The sequence below is a fragment of the Nicotiana attenuata genome, chromosome 12 (genome assembly GCF_001879085.1).
Source record: "Nicotiana attenuata strain UT chromosome 12, NIATTr2, whole genome shotgun sequence".
NCBI lineage: Eukaryota > Viridiplantae > Streptophyta > Magnoliopsida > Solanales > Solanaceae > Nicotiana > Nicotiana attenuata.
Genome location: NC_032000.1, coordinates 51746814 through 51766838, shown reverse-complemented (window position 1 = coordinate 51766838; position 20025 = coordinate 51746814). Strand labels below are relative to the sequence as shown.

The following is a 20025-nucleotide window of genomic DNA, read 5'->3' as shown; positions in this document are numbered from 1 at the left end:
CTTTGTAAACCTAAGGATTAACTCTAATCCCGTTGTAGCACACAGCCTCAACTGTTGCGACAACTTCAAGTTAGCTATAACTTGAACACTCTAGGTACCTAATTGTCACGACCCAATTTCCAAACTCGGTCGTGATGGCGCCTCTCGTGAAGATAAGGCCAGCCAACTAACCCAAATCGTCTCTTTAACAACTATTAAACATAAATGAATAGTTAATTACAACTTAACGGCAATAATAACCGGTGTTTACAACCCAACACAACCCGACCGGGGTGTCACAAGTCACGAGCATCTAAAGAAAACCTAAACACAACTGCAGGCCAATAAATATATACTAGTAAAATTTTTGGTAACAAAAGACAACATCCGGTGCCGCGAACGCTAGCGGTCACCTTGCTCAGCTACGATAACAATACCTTCAATCCGCTAATAACCCGCTACCGGGTGAACGATACCTGCAACTGCAGGCGAGGTGCAAGGAGTAAAGTGAGTACTTCCAACTCAGTGAGTAATAGAAGTAAATAATAACTGAGCAGCAAGAAATCACGTAAAGCAACCAATGGGCTGTACAGAAGCCGGGTACAATTTTCGAGAAAACAGTGAAATCAGAGAACTTCTTTAGAAATATTTCGGCTCAGTTTAAATCTCTTTTGAAAATGGTCCTTTCAATAATTACGAAAGCTGTTTCAAATAGTTAGTGCTGATTAGCACAGAAAATCCGCCCCTCGGGCACAAATACCACAACATAGCAGGTAAAAATGCAAATAAGTATGCAAGATGAACACATAAAAGTTCGCCCCTCGGGCATGAATTTCGTTACTAGTCAGTCATTGTTACCTGACCAAAACGCGTATTACAGTGCCATTGTTACCACTGGTCAGTCATTGTTACCTGACTGGACAGCCATTGTTACCTGACCCAACGCGTGTTTCAGTGCCATTGTTTCCACTGGTGAGCCATTGTTACCTGACTGGTCAGTCATTATTACCTGACCAAAACACGTATGACAGTGTCATTGTTACCACTGTCCAATTCTAAATGGGTACCCGCGCTCACTGTGGGTGTGCAGACTCCGGAGGGGCTCCTACAGCCCAAGCGCTATATCATCATACGGCCTGAAAGCCTGTACATATCAACATGAGGCCTGAAAGCCTTCTCACAGTACACTCGAGGCCTGAAAGCCTCCTCACAATACACTCGAGGCCTGAAAGCCTCCTCACATCACTCAGCACATCCTCACATATGGCCTCGGCCTCAATCAGCCCCTCGGGCATCAGTAAAGAAACAATAATGCTCAGCTCAAACAATAGTTCAAATATCAGTTAAAACTCGAGATTGAGTAAAAATATAGCTGAGTTCATGAAACACTGTAATGACAATGGACTGAGTTCAAATAATATTTCAAATAGTGAGGAAAACAGTGATGATAGCTCATAGGGAGTTCAAACAGTCGGCAATAAGCCCCAAATATGGCAATAAGCCCAAGTCCTAGTGAAAAACAACAAGTCATAGCGAAATACGCGGTAAAATCAACAACCGGGACGGATCAAGTCACAATCCCCAACGGTGCTCTACCCCACGCTCTCTATCTTGCGTGCAAGTCACCTCAATATAGCACTATGGGTGCAAATCCGAGGTTTCAAACCCTCAGGATATCATTTACAATAATTACTCACCTCGATCCGGTGAAATCTCTAGCCCACGATGCCTTTGCCCCTTAAATCGGCCTCCACGCGCGTCGAATCTAATCAAAATCAGAGTGAATACGTCACACTAAGCCAAGGGAACAATACCCAATCGAAAACAATCAAAATATAGCAAAAATCTCGAAACTAGCAAAACCCGAGCCCCGGGCCCGCTTCTCGAAAAATTATGAAACTTACATTACCGGATTCCTCGTCTCGCCACGAGTCCGTACATACCAAGAACTCCCAAATCCGAGCTCAAATGACCTATCAAATCCCAATTTGAAAATATAAGAACTCAAGCCCTAGCTCTTCCAATTTTTACTCCAATTTCCATGAATTAAAGGTTGATTCTTCAATAAAATGACGTTTCTAGGTCACGAGACTTACCTCCAATCAATTCCCGTCAAAATCCTCTTCAATCTTTACCAAAAAGCTCTTAAGGTGGTCAACAATGGAGGAAAAAATGAATAGGCTCGCGGATGAAATAATCAAATAAAACCTTTTCTGCCCAGGTGCTTTACACTATGCGAACGCGGTCCAAGACCCACGCGTTCGCGATGACCAAATAATGTTGACCACAAATTTACTCTATGCGAACGCGTTTTCCAGTACGCGAACGCGACGACTTAAATCCTCCAACTACGCGAACGCGATGCACAGGTTCTCTTACCTACGCGAACGCGGCCCTGAGTTATGCGAACGCGAAGACTATTTTCCAGGCCTCTCAAATTTACTCTACGCGTTCGCGACACACCCCACGCGAACGCGATGAACAACACTTCTGCAACAACACAGCTGAAAACCTGCATTACTATAAGAGCAAAAGTGGTCCGATTGACCACCCGAAATCACCCCGAGGCCCCCGGGACCTCAACCAAAAGCACCATCATATCCCATAACATCATTCAAACTTGTTCCAATCGTCAAAACACATCAAACAACGCTAAAACCATCAAATCACATCGAATTCAAGCCTAAGTTCTTCAAAAACTTCCGAAATGCACTTTCGATCAAAAAGTCTACCAAACCTCGTCCGAATGATCTGAAACTTTGCACGCACATCCCAAATGACATAACGGAGCTACTGCAACTCTCGGAATTCCATTCCGACCCCTATATCAAAATCTCGCCTATCAATCGGAATTTGCCAAAATACTAACTTCGCCAATTCAAGCCTAATTCTACACCGGACCTCCAAAATAAATTCCGATCACGCTCCCAAGTCACAAATCATCTCCCGAAGCTAACCGCATCACCGGAAATCACATCCGTGCCCTCTAACTCATAAGTCAACGTCCAGTTGACTTTTCCAACTTAAGCCTTCTTAAAAGAGACTAAGTGTCTCATTTCTTATCAAAACCAATCCGAATCAACTCTAACTCACCACATACCGGTAATGAAACATGAAGAAGTAATAAATGAGGAAAACGGGGCAGTAATACCTGATACGACGGGTCGGGTCGTCACACTAATACAATTTCTTCTATAAAAGCTGAAAGGTACAATTTTAAAACACCTACTACAATTGAACTATAATAAAAGATAGACACAATGTAGTTGGTTCTTCTATCTTGTTCAAGTAGCTTCAGGAGTGCACACTCAAATCACACATAAATTGATTGCAAAATCGCCTTGCTCTTTTGCTCTCAATTTAGTTTAACTTCTGCGTATGTGCAATACCTGTAAAAGAGAACAATTACTGTCATTTAATAGGTTAGTGATCAGAGTTTGATTAGGACTCAATTGCTGCTCTCCTATCGTAGAAGAGTTCATGATGTTCTCAAACTCTAACACTATCTTCGTCCTGGATTGTGTTCTCTTCATATAAGGAGACTTTCTCCCCTTATCTAATATGCAACCTTTTCGAGTAGATCAGGAGATATTGCTGCTTGATCAGTAGTCCTTATCTCCTTCACATGCATCTCACATGGATTGTGTGATCATGACTGTGCTTCACTAGATGGACCTGGTCCATGACTGAGTTCTTTTGTCAATCTTCAGAACTTCACCTATTCTTGGGCCAACAGTTCAAGATAAACTTTATGGTAATCCAGTCACATGAAATGAAGTGCAAGACTTCTCAGACTCTATGCACATTCTAAACCTGAATAAGTTACCTTGGAAGGGGGAATTTTACACATGTCAAACAAACAACAAGGTATTACTAGAGTCTATAGTAGGATAGATAGAGCTATAGGTAATTATGACTGGATGCAAACATATGGACACATGAAAGTGAATACAAATTGCCATTCATATCAGATCATGCTCCCATGGTAATTACAATGAGAAGAGCTGGACCAAGTGGTAAGATCCCATTTAGGTTCTTTAATGTGTGGGCTGACCATCCAAACTTCTTGGAATTGGTAGAAGAAGTGTGGAAAGATCACCTAAGTGCAAAATCCTATGAAGAATGTTTGGTATAAGTTGAAGGCTTTGAGGCCACTATTAAGGCAACTAATTAACACTGAATTCAGAGGCATCAAAGATATGCTGGATCACATAGACAGAGGCTGCAGGACATTCAAGTTCAAATGCCTAGCTGCTACTTGATGAACTAGTTGTCGAAGACAAACTACTCCTAGAGAATATGGAGAAATGGTCATTAATAGAAGAAAGTATCCTTCAACAAAAAGCTCGAGCTAAATGGATAAGACTAGGAGACTCAAATTCCAAGTATTTTTCAGCAGTTATGAAGGAAAGAAGACAAAGAAAAGTCATTACAGAACTTATTAATACATATGGAGATAGACTTACTGACCATCACCAGATCCAAGAAGAGATCATTGACTTTTATAAGTCCTTGATGGGATCAACAGCAGTCCATTTGCTAGCAGTAAATAAGTAGGTGATGAAGCTAGGACCAGTTCTCAATCATATGCAGCAGGTCAATCTCTGTGCTAAAGTTACTGAGCAGGAAATCAATGATGGGCTGTGTGCTATTGGAGATGATAAATCACCACGGGTAGATGGATATAATGCCTTATTCTTCAAATTAGCCTGGCCATTTCTCAGCTCGGAAATTTGTCAAGCAGTCAAGGAGTTCTTTCAATCAGGGAAGCTTTTTAGAGAAATCAATTGCACAACTATCACATTACTTCTTAGAGTTCCTAACCCTTCAAGCATTAAAGAGTACATGTCAATAACTTGTCGGACAACACTATACAAACTCATCGACAAAGTATTGGCCAACAGAATTCAGAAAGTTATAGCTTCTATTATTTCTGATACTCAAGCAGGGTTTATTCCAGACAGAAAGGTGGCAGATAATGTATTACTTGCTCATGAGCTGGTTAAGACTTATTCTAGGAAGAATATTTCACCAAGATGTCTCATCAAGGTGGATATTCAAAAGGCTTATGACACAGTGGATTAGAGATACCTACATCAGGTGTTAGAAGGCTCGGGCTTCTCAGACAAATTCACTAAGTGGATTCTTGAATGTGTGACAACTGTTAACTATACTATACTCATTAACAGGGAAACAACTAAGCTATTTGATGCAACTAGAGGGCTCGAGCAAGGGGCCATATCCTCTCCTTTTTGTTTGCCATAGCAATGGAATGCTTGAGTAGTAATTTGAAAACTTTGAAGCAAGAGAAGGCTTTTCATTATCGTCTAATGTGTTCAAGGCTGGATTTAACTCATTTGAGATTCGCGGATGATCTTCTTCTATTTACAAGAGGAGATGCTACATTTGTAGCACTCTTACATGACAAATTCAATATCTTCTCAGCAGCAACTGGTCTTAAAGCTAACCCGACAAAAAGTTCTATTTACTATGGAGGGGTCAGCTCAGAGGTGAAACATGACATTCAACAGATACTGGGCTATAGTCAAGGAACTCTCCCTTTCAGATCTTTTGGCACACCACTTGATATAAAGAAGCTCTCTGTAATGCAATTACAGCCACTAATTGATAAAATAGTGGCCAGGATATCCTTTTGGACAACAAAGAAGCTATCATATGCAGGTAGAACTCAATTGGTGCAACATGTGATCTTTGGTATTCAAGTTTATCGGGCCTAAATCTTCATTATTCCGGCTAAAGTTTGTCAAGGCAATTGATGCCTACACTACAACAAAAGAGGCTTTTAATGGCAATTATTTTGTGGCAATAAGCTAATTGTCACTAATTTATTCGCTAAGCTAAAATATTATTGGCAAACAGACTTTGGCAAGGAAAGCTTAAATTTTGTCGGCGATTAATGGAAATGGTCAGAAAAAGAGACAGTTTTTATTTTTAACTTCCCTCCAAAAGTTAACCCTATATGTTTTATTTCCCTCTCTCTTCTCTAACTAATCTCGTCGTATAACTTTTTTTGATTTGCTATTCATCGTTTTTTATTATTTTTGATTACCCTTCCAAACTTCCATGACTGTGAAGATCAAAGTACCTATGGAAACTGCAGTATAGGTAATGGTTGACTGGCTATCAATTTGGGGTAAATTTTTGGGTATATATTTTAAATTTTTCTATGGGTGAATAGGAATCTGATTTCCTCATGTTTTTTCTTGTACGACACTTGCTTCGACCTGCATCCATCTCTATGTCAATTGTCACATTGGAGTAAGTAAGCTCTCTATTTTCTTTCTTTTTCAATTTTCTATTATATATGTTAGTTTAATTTTTTAATTTGGCGCTTCTTTGCACTCATTTTGTAATCATAAGAGATCGGGATGATTCATTTATTTTCTCTATATTACTTATGATTTGATCTGGTTCTAATTCATCTGTTAATATCGTATTAGTACTTGAAATATTTTGTTTTGGAGGACAAAGCCATTTTGATGTTTGATAAAATGCCACAACAGAGATAATGTCACTTGAACAAATTATATATAATAGCTATGTTGTAAACAAATAGTCTTTAAATCTTTAAAATATGAGATATCAATTTCACACATTCGTATCCGTTTTATTTCCTTTGTTTATGAGTTAGGTTAGATTCACTTTACATGTTAAATTTTGAAGAACAATGGACTTACCTCTGATTTAAATTAGGATGTTAAGTTATGTTGTTATTATTCATCAATGTTTTCATTTGAACATAAATCTATTATCCCACGCAAAGAGATAAAGGTTGAATGAATTGTATAATAAGAAATTATATCAGCAAATCATGGGGTTTCTAAGAATATGTATAATGAGAACAAATGAGCTGTAACGTCTATATCATAAGCAGAGATAGGATCATCTTCTCTGGTTTAGAGGTGAAAATTGGAGAAAATGATGCAACAATAAAAAATTGTTTGATACAATAAAGATACAAATAATTTCTTTATATTCTAGCTAACTAAAAAGTACTTCTGCTTATATTTTCTTGCCTTAGGTTCTAACTTATGTGTTGTTGTGATGCTTTCTTATTTTTAGGTGTTTGACAAAGGTGGTAACGGGTAAAGTTGGTGCCATGTGACCCGGAGGTTACGGGATCGAGTCGTGGAAATACCCTCTTGTAGAAATGTAGGGTAAGGCTGCATACAACAGACCCTTATGGCCGGGCCTTCCCCGGACCCCATGCATAGCGGGAGCTTAGTGCACCGGCTTCCCTTGACAAAGGTGGTAACTTAAAAGCTTTTAGAGTGAGGTGGATACACTTTTGGAATCACTAGAGTCAAGTTAGGCAACATACAACTGTTTGTTCCTATTAAATTTCGCATTATTTTGCACATTTTTCACAATTAATAAGCTTTAATTTTTATTTGCACCTCTATTAAACATGAAAATTTTATTGCCTAAGTAAAGAACTAAATGTCTGGGATGTACTGTGCTATTACCATGTGGTTGGGATGACTAATTCAAAGTATAGTTTTATTTAGGTTTTTATCTATTATGCCTTGTATTTATGCAAGCACTAAAAATGTGTATTATTTGTAGTAGTTACATTCACATGGTAAATGATTGTTTGTGTTCGCGTAGCACCTGTTATCTCGTTGTTCTTTAGCCATGAATCTATGAGGTCAAGATTTTCTATGGGGATAAAAAAACTCTTTTATGCGGTAATCGGATGGATGTTTGAAGGAAGACACTTGCCATATCAAAATTTAGTTTCTGTCCTGGTGCCTTCACGTTCTCTTTTTATCGACCTAATATTTCTGATCCGTATATTTTATTTTCTTATTGGTACATTGATTGGTAGAATTAGCTGCATACAAGTGCTATACGTTATATGTTACTAATTCAGTAGCTAGTAACATACCATTCAAACGATGTTTACATCTTCTTGTTTTATATTGACTTTTGATTTATACCAATACATTCTACTTCTATTCTTATTTTAATATTGTACTTAAGTCTTTCATATTGTATTATTGCAAGTGATGAACCTGTTATTGCTTCTTTTATTTCCATAAGGTCAAGCTCCAACAATTGTTTACTTGAATAGACCAGACAATAAATAGGTACTACGCCAAAATAGACATTTGGAGGAAGACAACTAGCCTGATGGTATGGTGCTAGAATATGGTTAGTATGGGTTATGAAGTGGTAATTAATTTTTATTTCTGGGAAGACTACTAATTTGTAAGTGAACTGAAATCTTCACACAGCTAGGATCTTCTAAGCACTTTAGTCAAATTCTATTCGAAAGGAAAGCTAACAAAGTCTTGCTGTCCGTTGTTGCCTTCCAAATATCTGTAGTAAGCTTCTTTTTTTGACTCATTTCTGAGATGCACTCTTTACTTGAGATTAAACATGATTTGTTATTTTCAATTACTTAGTTATGTTATGTTCTTGTGGTGATAAAATTGCTTCTTGTTGGTGCTCTGCAGCTTATATGTTCTTATGTGTTGAATGGGAATTTCGGATATAAAATTAAACTGGATTTAAAACGTGCAAATGCTGAATAGGGTCAAAAAATTCTTACATTGTACTACAATATCTATTTTATATATCCTTCAAATTAATTTTTTAAGTGCAAATCATAATCTTTCATACAGAATTTGGCTCTGTAATAGCATTAAAGTCCAGCTTGATCACCACATGCTCAGCATACTACACTAACTAAATGACTTGATCTGATAGTTTATTTAGATTTCTCTAAGTTTGTACACAAACATTATGGTTACCTTTTCTTCCTCGCTGTGCTAGTTTTCAAGTATTAAGTCACACAACACCAAGACTAAATCGGATGTACTTTATATATGTATTAAGCCGGTTATTGTATTGTTCTATTACTCTCCTTGTTTAGTGTTGTTTGAGTTACTTAGCAAAGCTTATTTTTCATTATGTGAAGGAAATACTTTCACTATGCAAGATGCATATATGCCTACCTTCGTTTACATAGAAGAATCCGGTGCATCTATTCCTTTAACAAGAATCAGGGATGTTGCTTTATTTTGGGCTGTGGTTGTTTCTGGAATATTTTAGCTTCAAACATGGTTGTGCAATGCGAACAATTGGTAATGCTGCGCTACGAGTGGCTCTGTTCATTATCTGAAGCTCTTTTTGACTGCATTTGAAGTATGATTATAGTCTAGTGAGACTCTTCAAATGTTAGTTGAAAGCTACAATATATCAGTGAAGTTTGAGCTGTAAGTTGGACGAGTTCTTGGATGCAACTTGATCTGGCACAATTTAGCCTATTTTTTTGGCGCGCAATTGAATCTTCATACTGGAATTTCACGTGGAAGAATTCAAAATGATCTAGGAGTTTGAAAATAGATTTTTGTTATAATTGAAATGACATTTGACTCAAATAGTTTATTTTTTTCTTAGATTGTTGACACTTTGTAACGATTGTGAATTTAATGAAGTACATTATGATTTTAAGAATGGATACTAGCAGGTTTTATTACAAACTTTTGTATATTTACATTTAAATTTTCAGCTGTAACAAAAGCTAAAGAAGACATAAATAAAGGCCAATACAAGAGTAGTTTTAGTAGCCATTACATTTGCCGCTAAAACAAATTTCCTTTACTAGCATATAATTGATTTTTGCTGACAATAATAAAGGCTATTGAATGTATAAGCTAGCACATTTCTTACGGAGTTTTAATGGCCATTTTAATTGCTACTAAATAAATGTTGCTAAATGCTAAGGACTTTTAGCGGCAATAATTGGTATCTTTACCAGCACTCTGTAGAACTGCCGCTAAAGCCTTTAGCGACGCTGCAGTCAATGGCAAATTAACAATTGCCGGTAAAGGTTTTAGTGGCAATATTTATTACCGCTAAAGAGGAAATGTATTACCACTAAGTGTGGTCGGGGAGAATACAATCACTAAAAAAGCTTTTAGTGACATATGTGATATGATTTGTTCATCTAGAGCAGCAGTGGGGCTTAACTTGATCAACTTGGCACTATGGAATAAGGCTGCAATCACAAAAATTTGCTGGGAATTAGCAAACAAGAAAGACAAGCTTTGGATCAAATGGATCCATAGCTATTACATAAAGGATCAAGTCTTTGCAACCATGAGAGCTCCAAAGCAGGCATCTTGGATGGTCAGGAAAATATTGGAGCAAGGAGTAATCTGGATATCACTAGCTAGCAATAACCCAGCTCATAAAAGGACTATAATCAAACAGGTATATTTGCAACTGCTAGGGGACTTGCCTAAAGTTCAATGGAAAGGATTAATGTATCAGAATCAAGCACGACCTAAAGCAGTATTCATTATGTGACTACAAGTTCAGGAAAGATTGCTAACTGCTGATAGATTGAAGAACTGGGGTATGCAAGTGGAAAACAAATGCTACTTTTGCAATCAAACTCCAGAAATAAGAAATCATAGATTTGCAGAATGTGCATATGGTAGAAGCTTATGGACCAGACTCATGCACTGGCTACAGATTCAACACCCTCCTACAACATTGTGGATTGCTGGCATCATTGGATTGTAATGAAAACAAATGGGCGATCTCAGGTGGCCACGCTGCTCAAATTAGTGTATACAGAGTATACTCACACAGTGTGGATAGAGAGGAATGCAAGGATCATTGAGAAGCAAGGAACTACATATGATGTCCTTGCCAGGGAGTGGTCTGCATGTGCAATATTAGAGCTGAGGGTTATACTCGTGTCCTTCTTACAAAATGTTAATGCTGAATAGTTTAACATGAGTAGTTGTATAAAATGAGGTTAGGAGGCCATGAAGGTTAAATTGAGATGTTTTTTTTCTAGTTTGGAAGTAGGTCATGGTGATCTACTGCTTTGCAAATATTTAAATTGGTGGTTAATACAAAGATGTTTATTACCAAAAAAAAGTATTATGAATTTGGGTAAGAACCTAAAGGTAGAAACATCAAATTTAATTCTTAAATCTACCTTTTTCCACACCCATCGTCTTGACCCTCTGCACACATATTATATATTAAATTATCACAGCTAAAAGTTAGAAATATGATTGGAGATTAAGCAGATTTTCCTTCCGTCACGGCACTTTAAAAATTATAACCATCTCATTCACATGACTGAGTCATTCTCAGAACATGAAAAACTTAATACTTCAAGTTAAAAAAGAAATAGAAAGAATTTTAGAAATAAATAAAAGAATAAGGTTGGTGCAAGAAATATCAAAAGAGGGAAACACGAAAAAGAAAAGATGATGTTATCCTTTCTTGTTTGGAATATCAAAAAAGGAAAAAGAGCAAAATTGCATTAACTTACATATCTTTTATACTAAAAGAAGTATAATAATTTATTATGATTAGTCGATGACGTACATATGATTCAATACTATAAAAGAGAATAAAATTTAGAAAAAATATTTGCCCACATAAACAAAGCTTTCTTAAGCGCTTATTAATTTACATATAATTTTTCGTCGTACTTTTATTATGCCTTCACTGTTTATGACCTTTAATTTGCTTAGTCTTTTAATTATATGTAAGTTAATGACGAAAAAAATTATATAGATTTATTGCAACAATCTTATTCTTCTATTTATTTCTAAATAAAAGAAATTATAAAAAATAGTTTTTGAGGGACTAAAATTATAATTAGGCAACTTTTTAATACAAGAAATACTTTTTCCCTTTTTCCATTTTCTATTATTCTAAACAACATTCTTCACTACAATATTTTTTTTTCTTTTCAAAAAAAAAAGAGAACTACAGATTGACATTTTTTTACTCCTATTTTTAAGTTAAAAACCTCTAAAGGCTTAAATTCTTCTTAAACCTTCTCTCATATATACTTTCTTTTTAGAGAATACAGGATATACTCTTAAATATGAAATGATGATAGTAAAACCCTAAAACCCTAGAAGCTGCTTCTTCTAGACCCTTCTCTTTCCTCTCTAAATAAAAGACCTAAAAACTCTATATTCATCCCCCACTTCTCTCTGTCTCTCTCACCACCATTTTCTCAGTTGCAAAAAAATGTATCGTTTTGCAGCAAATCTTGCTTCCAAAGCCAGGTTTATAATCATATTCTATAACTTTTTTCTTGATTGTGTTAGAAAAATATAATCTTTATTAATTTAATTAACAAATACCATTTCTCTTTGTTTGTACAGAGTTGCAAGAACCAGCACCCAGCAGGTGGGAAATATTTGTAAATTTGATTTTTTTTTTTGGTTGTTGAACAGATCAAGAAGAGCTGTATTTTGGATTTGTTGTTTAAATGGTTTTTTTTTGTTGTTGCAGATTGGTGGAAGGTTAAATTGGAGTAGAAATTATGCTGCAAAGGACATTAGATTTGGAGTTGAAGCTCGGGCTATGATGCTTCAAGGGGTTGAGGAACTTGCTGATGCTGTTAAAGTCACTATGGGTCCAAAGGTGAAATTTTTATTAAGTGATTATAAATATTGTTTATTATAGAACTATTGTGACTTGTAGTACTTCTTATATAGTTTCTTATTGTGGAAAGTTTTTCGGAATCAGTCTCTCTACATCACAGGGTAGGGGTAAGGTCAGTGTACACACTAACCTCTCCAGACTTCACGGGGTTTGTTGTTGTTGACCAAAAGTTGAATAGTTTGAACCTTAGAGGGAATACTTGTTACTCAAGATTTTATTAGAACTCGTGCTAAAAATTTGAACTTTGATAATATATTCTTGTTTCTACTAAATTAAAGTCACTATGGGTCCAAAGCTGACTTTTTTCTTAACCCCATTAGTGCATATACTTAGTTTGTTCTACTTTATATGTTATTATTGCTATCTGGAAGTGAAACAGTTATTTCTACTGCAATTGTGCATATATATATATATATATTTTTTGAAATGTTAATTATAAAAACGATTGACTTGTAGTACTGTTTATGCTATTTGATGAAGACTTGTAGTATTGTTTATGTAGCTTGTACGAGTGTAAAGTTCTTCAGAATTGCCAAACATTGAATAGGTTGAACTGTAGAGAGTACTGAATCTGAACTTTGGTGAAATATTCTTGTTTTTAGTAAATAATTATTTTCCTATCCGTGTACATTATAAATTATATTGTTTTGATGGGTTGTGATGAGACTATGTTGTCTTTTGTTTGACTTGGTCATTTGTTGGACCTATGCTTCTATTCATACACAAGTGCAACAATTTCACGGGCATAGGTGCTCAATTCTTTGGAAATGGAAAACATAAATGCAATTCTGTAGTCATGTCATTAGTTTCCATCAACCATTAATACTTTGCTGTCTTCAGATGCTCACATGCTTCTTATAGTGTACTGGAAAGTACTCATTAGGGCATACACGACCTAAATGGCATTGTAGAGGGACCTGCCTCAACTGTAAATTGTTATCGGGTTTTTTTTTGGCTCTGATAGTTACTCTGATATGTCAAGCTGTTGGTCGCTTCGCTCTCTAGTTGGCAGAACTCGGACATTTCTGGCCAACTCGTTCCCTTGAAGCGAAAGTAGAATTAGTTGCCTTTTTATCACTCCTTGTTCCTGCTAGTCGAACTTGGAGAACACTGGGGCAGCAACATTCAATTTTGTTGGCATATTTCTAGGAGATGAGAAAGTTGTTGATTACCAGCGCGTATTTCTGGTGGTAACTCCATCATCATGAATGGCAATTGATGTTAGAAGTTTATTGTGTAGGGACGTAATGTGGTGATTGAACAAAGTTGGGGTGCACCCAAAGTAACAAAAGATGGTGTCACTGTCGCAAAAAGTGTTGAGTTCAAGGACAAAATAAAAAATGTTGGTGCAAGCCTCGTAAAACAAGTTGCCAATGCCACAAATGATGTTGCTGGTGATGGTAAGTCTTTAGAAGTCTGGTATTGCCTCTGCTGCTGGAGTTCTATGTTCTGTTACTTCGTAAGACTGAATTTATGATTTTCCGCCCCAGTATAATTGGTGGTTTTGTGTTTTTCTGTTTTTCAGGTACCACGTGTGCTACAGTCCTCACCCGAGCAATATTTGCTGAAGGATGCAAGTCAGTGGCAGCTGGTATGAATGCAATGGACCTTAGACGGGGTATCACCATGGCCGTAGATTCCGTTGTAACAAACCTGAAAAGCAGAGCACGGATGATCAGCACATCAGAGGAAATTGCACAGGTATCTTTTTCAGTTTTAGTACTTGCACATAAATGTTACAGTGTTTTGTGGTACTCACAGATCTCTACCTTTTACTCAAAACCATCCTCGAAGGGAAGTAATAATGGTAAAAAGGAAGAAAAGCAGAAAGTAACAAATAGCCCCGTGGAGAGATTAAATTAGTCACTGGAGTTGATATAGAAGTCAATCATCTGCTTTGTTATGCACTATTTCCCATAAGATTCTGATATTGTTATAATCCTTTGATAGGTTGGGACTATCTCTGCAAATGGAGAAAGAGAAATTGGTGAGCTAATTGCAAAGGCTATGGAGAGAGTAGGCAAGGAGGGAGTCATCACTATTCAAGTAAGTAATTCTACTTTCTATTTATGTTTGCGGAGTTTGTACTAGTCTCGTGGTCTCTGTTGTCCTATATTTACCTATGTAAGCTATAAAGCGTGTATCCAAAAGTTGGAAGTTTCTGATTTAATATGCTTTTGGGGTGTAATTAAAGCAGAGGATGTTAGTTTACTGACTAACTCAGTGAGACCTGAGCAATTTTTGTTGGTGAAAGGGAGAATTTGGGCAAGAAATTAAGCAAGATGGAATTTGGATAAATTCTTTTGTTGCTCGGTTAAGAAAAACATCTGGTCTTCAATTTGTATCATCCTCTTTGGTCTGTACTTTGGCTGAGTTGTTGAAGACTTGTAAATAACTCATTTCTGTCATCATGCAGGATGGAAAGACACTGTTCAATGAGTTGGAGGTTGTTGAAGGGATGAAGCTGGACAGAGGTTACATTTCACCATACTTCATCACAAATCAGAAGAATCAGAAATGTGTATGTCTCTAGTTAGCTAATATTAGTGAAGCTTGCACGAGATCGTATTGCCAGCATGCTTCTCATATATTGCACTTGCTTGCTCTTTCCGTTTGAACTCACTATTCTCTTGATATATCTGGCAGGAACTCGATGATCCACTAATTCTTATTCATGAGAAAAAGATCTCAAGCGTTAATGCTGTCGTGAAAGCATTAGAGTTGGCTCTGAAGGTAATCCTCTTTCTGAGATTATCAATTTGGTTTCTGAGATTAACCATGGAGCTGTCTGTCTTACTCTTACTTGATCTATTCAGAGGCAAAGGCCCCTCTTAATTGTGGCTGAAGATGTGGACAGTGAAGCACTTGCCACTCTTATTTTGAACAAGCTTCGTGCTGGAATCAAAGTATGTTGCTTATATATTTGCGGTGCTGTTTGTTGTTTAACTTGTCTTCAGTTTGGTGATTGCATATTGTCTGTAAATGTTTACAGGTTTGTGCCATTAAAGCACCGGGCTTTGGTGAAAACAGGAAAGCTAATTTGCAAGATCTTGCTATTTTGACTGGAGGCCAAGTGAGAACTTATTTACCGTGCTCATGTATAAGATAGTTAATATTTGTCTTAAAGATGCCTCAACCAATGTCTCTTACTGCTGTGTGGTAGGTTGTAACAGAAGAGCTTGGATTGAACATTGAAAATGTGGAGTTGGATATGCTGGGATCATGTAAAAAGGTACTTTTCCCGCGCCTTTTGGCTGTAGTAGCCATTCCTTTAGTATACCTGAATGTATAATGCATGAGAAAATTGTGAGTAATATGATACGTGTTCGATATTCCTAGGTGGCTATTTCCAAGGATGATACTGTCATTCTTGATGGCGCTGGTGAGAAGAAGTCCATAGAGGAGCGATGTGAACAGGTTTGTCTTGCTTCTGTTTTGCACCAATATTGGTACAAGCACTGCACTTCAGCATGGGGTTGAGCATATACTTGTGCTCTTTGTATTTGCAGATTAGATCAACCATTGAACTCAGCACATCTGATTATGACAAGGAGAAGTTGCAGGAAAGACTAGCTAAGATTTCAGGAGGTGTTGCTGTGTTAAAGGTATGCCTGCAACTTGTGCAAATGCAGAACTACAAGAAGAATTCGGACTTTCCTTTTTAAGTTGAAGGAAGTTGCATGTTAGTTCAGTTGCTATTAAAACGTGCCTTAGTAGAATGTATATTAATTTTAACTGGATTAATTTTCAGATCGGAGGAGCTAGTGAAGCTGAGGTTGGCGAAAAGAAAGATAGAGTCACCGATGCTTTGAATGCCACAAAGGCTGCCGTCGAGGAAGGAATTGTTCCAGGTTATTATATTTCCGTTTTTCATAATCCCCAGCTAAGTAGGAATAACTAATTAGTTGGAGATTAATAATTTCTTTTTTTTTTCTTGCAGGTGGTGGTGTTGCTCTTCTTTATGCAGCAAAGGAATTGGATAAATTAGAAACTGCCAACTTTGACCAGAAAATTGGTGTACAGATTATTCAGAATGCTCTTAAGGTTTGCTTGCTTCCTTTATCTCTGCTATTTAAGTCTAGAATATAGCTTCTCGGAAATAGAGTGGTTCAGCTCAAATGTGATGCCCATTTTGGAAAGTATCTTGAATTGCTAACAACTTATGCCATGGTTGAACCTGTGATTGCAGACACCTGTACATACAATAGCTTCAAATGCAGGAGTAGAGGGTGCAGTCGTGGTTGGTAAACTGTTGGAGCAGGATGACACTGATCTTGGATATGATGCTGCCAAAGGTCTTGATCTTCATCTTTTGTCCCGTTTCAACTTATGACTGATCAAACATCACCCATTTTCTCTAACTACTGTTTCTATGCAACAGGTGAATATGTGGATATGGTCAAGGCAGGAATCATTGACCCGTTGAAAGTGATCAGGACAGCCTTGGTCGATGCTGCCAGGTTAGCCTACGACACTCTTTGTATTTTCTCGGTCTTTCAGTGTAGACATTGGATTCTTGCTAAAGTCCCTATTGTGTTCCATGCAGCGTGTCATCTCTCTTGACCACGACCGAAGCAGTTGTTGTCGAGCTTCCTAAGGATGAGAAAGAAACTCCAGCAATGGGTGGTGGCATGGGTGGCATGGACTACTAATAGAAAAGCCAAGAATAGTAATTGAAGCTGCTTGACTCACAATTGGTTAGAACAAATGAAAATAAATTTAGGGTTGTTGCCCATTTTGATGAATCTTTATGAGAGGATAGGCGCCCATTGTACCCATAGTAAGAGAGACTATTGTGAATTCATCTATATGTAGGTTGAGAATTTGTTAGTTTTTTTTTTTCATTTCCGGAAACACAATTTCTCTCCCCCACTTATTTCTACAATTTTACATGCAGCAAAATCTTGCTGTCACCTCCTAGTCGAATTGCTTTATTTCATCTCTCCTGTGTCGAGGGTCTAGGATAAGCTTTGCACACAAACTACTAGACATCACTTATGGTATCCTACTAGGTTTTTTGTTGTGTTGCTGTTGTACCACCCTGTGGCCAAATTGGTAATAGATGAGAAAGTTATGATTATCCATAGTATAAGGTTGTAAATGGATTGATATTCATAATTTCTGCTCATAAAATAAGATATTAAAAAATTCTTGTCATTGTATAGAAGTTAAACTCCTTTTATGCAAGTAGGCATGATAATAAGCCAATGAATCAAGCCAAAGTTGAATAGCTTCTCAACCATGGATTATTCACCAACCAATAGTAAGGCTATGTTTTTGCTATGCATCTTCTTTATGTAAAAGCAAAAATATAATTTCTTTTCTCGAAGAAAATACTACATTTAGACCTGGAATTCAAAATAATACCCCTGCACTACGAGTTCATTGTGCATCTATCGATGACGATTTAGGATTGCAAAATATTATTGCAACAAAACATATCAATTGGTATTCCCATAGAGAGTAGTTGTCTAATGGAAATATGTCTTCGTCGTATATGAAGAGATTTTTCGTTATACATAATGTTTACAATGCTTCCATTGCCGCTTAACTATCACAATAACATATGTATATAGGTGCCAATGATTTGGGTCAAAATGAAATATCTTTAAGAAATTCTGGAGCCATTCTGTTTCTTCACCGGCCTAGTCTAAGGCTATAAACTCAGCCTCCATTGTAGAGCAGTCAATGCACGTTTATTTGGATGATTTCGAAGACACCACTCCTCCACCGCCTGTAAAAATATATTCACTTGTCGATTTAAAAAATAAGACAGTCAACCGGTGATCTAATTCGTATCACTATACCCCTCCATTATCGCATGTTACTTATTATAGTGCAAAGCATAATATTGAGTATATTTCTAATATCTCAAGACTCGTTTCACTGTCATGATAGTTCAACACAGACTTTCTTATGTCATAGACTAATACGTCTTGACTGTCTATTGCGTATCACATTATTGACTACACTTAGTGTAGCAATATTATGTCATAACAACATTTGAAATGTTTGGCATCAGTTATGGCCACAATTTTTTAATATCTAATAAATTTGCAACTACTCCGCCTTTTACTAGCATTTATATGCTATATATTCATACTCCACAATAGAATACACGTCTATACGATATGCACATTATAATACCTTCATTCATAAAGCAAATCCATCTTGCTATGGATTTTTATCATTTTCATCGGTTGATTCACTATATTATAGACCAACGTATTAATACATCCGTTCATGAACGATCAAATCTATAAAAAAAAGTACAGACACATCTTTTCATGAAAAGTCACAACCTTCCAAGTGACACCCTTTCATAAAAGAACTAAACATTATAAATGGTTAAGAAAGAACACAATCTTTCTGGAAAGGCACGTGAACAACCTCTGAATTAGTAGTTTCATCAACTAGTCACCACTAAGACTGAACAAGTAACGAATTCACGGACTACCATATCAATATCCATTAAGGATTCATGGGATTCGAAGAATCATATCATCTAGTTCTTCTAAATAATATAGACATCATGTCTAACATTTGCTTTTGTTATGCATAAGCTGAACGCCCCCACACTTCAAACATTTCATGTGCTTTTTCTATTATTCATTAATCATTAAAACATTTGAAATTTTGTGATCAAGCTTTATATGCCATTATTTGGGTGCTTGTTTTATTCCAAAAAGAGACTTAATAAATCTGCACACCTTCTTTTATTTTTCAGAAACCACAAACTCTTTAGGTTGTTCCATATAAATTTCTTTCTCCAAATCTTCATTTAAGAAGGATGTTTTCATATTCATTAGATGGATTTCCAAACTATATATTGTAGCCAAATTAACACCCATATGTACGCAATACTCATAACCGCCGAGTATGTGTTAAAATAGTTAAGGCCTTATTGTTGTCTATACCATTTGACAATAAGTCTTGCCTTATACATGTCAATAGTGCCATCATCTTTTATTTTCCTCTTGAAAATCCATTTGGAACCCAATGGTTTGTTCCCTAGAGTAAGATCAACTAACTCCCAAGAATGGTTATTTAATATGAATTATATCTCACTATTGACTGCTTCTTTCGAGGAAGACATAACTTCTTTCTAAGTTTGAAGCTCATTTTCCAACAAGAATGTTAGAAAATCCGATCCAAAGGAAGTAGTTGTCCTTTGACGTTTACTACGTCTTGGATTCACCTCATTAGGTATACTTTTCTTTACTTCTTCCCGAGGTCGCTTAATTTTTTACTAGACGACTCACACTCCTTTTTATACGGATAAATATTCTCAAAGAATTCAGCATTATCTGATTCTATCACCATATAAATATGAATTTCTGAATTTTCTGATTTGTGAACCAGAAATCTATATGCTTTACTATTTGTTGCAAACCCTATGAAAACACAATCAACGGTTTTCAGTCGGATCTTTACTCTTTTGGGTTTAGGAACTTGTACTTTCGCTAAGCACCTCCATATTTTAAAATATTTTAAGTTGGGATTCCTTGCGTTTTGCTATGGAAAACTCGATTGAGTATTCGATTAACTGTAAGAACAATTTTCCTCCACAAGTTTTGGGGTAAATCCAAA

General features: G+C 36.5%; 2 protein-coding genes across 2 annotated transcripts; both read left to right on the top strand.

The window, feature by feature from the left end:
• Positions 5247-10745, top strand: LOC109236129. The gene is made up of 6 exons (XM_019402346.1): positions 5247-5661; positions 8924-9036; positions 9163-9221; positions 9960-10221; positions 10330-10366; positions 10486-10745. Exons 1-6 carry the CDS (start codon positions 5247-5249, stop codon positions 10743-10745), a joined length of 1146 nt encoding a protein of 381 aa, XP_019257891.1.
• On the top strand, positions 11878-17521 carry LOC109235765 (chaperonin CPN60-2, mitochondrial-like). The gene is made up of 18 exons (XM_019402005.1): positions 11878-12053; positions 12153-12177; positions 12283-12414; positions 13676-13835; positions 13961-14136; positions 14386-14481; positions 14852-14956; positions 15082-15168; positions 15252-15341; positions 15428-15508; positions 15599-15667; positions 15775-15852; positions 15945-16040; positions 16187-16286; positions 16376-16479; positions 16625-16730; positions 16817-16895; positions 16982-17521. Exons 1-18 carry the CDS (start codon positions 12016-12018, stop codon positions 17085-17087), a joined length of 1728 nt encoding a protein of 575 aa, XP_019257550.1. The 5' UTR covers positions 11878-12015; the 3' UTR covers positions 17088-17521.

Bases quoted from the DNA above. Each gene is read 5' to 3' on its own strand.
- LOC109236129 (XM_019402346.1), top strand. From the start codon at position 5,247: ATGGAATGCTTGAGTAGTAATTTGAAAACTTTGAAGCAAGAGAAGGCT. The intron at 5,662-8,923 runs GTAGAACTCAAT...CATTATGTGAAG, and splicing joins AAAGAAGCTATCATATGCAG to GAAATACTTTCACTATGCAA. The intron at 9,222-9,959 runs GTAAGTTGGACG...TTGTTCATCTAG, and splicing joins ATATCAGTGAAGTTTGAGCT to AGCAGCAGTGGGGCTTAACT.
- LOC109235765 (XM_019402005.1), top strand. From the start codon at position 12,016: ATGTATCGTTTTGCAGCAAATCTTGCTTCCAAAGCCAG. The intron at 12,054-12,152 runs GTTTATAATCAT...TTGTTTGTACAG, and splicing joins AATCTTGCTTCCAAAGCCAG to AGTTGCAAGAACCAGCACCC. The intron at 16,480-16,624 runs GTTTGCTTGCTT...CTGTGATTGCAG, and splicing joins TTATTCAGAATGCTCTTAAG to ACACCTGTACATACAATAGC.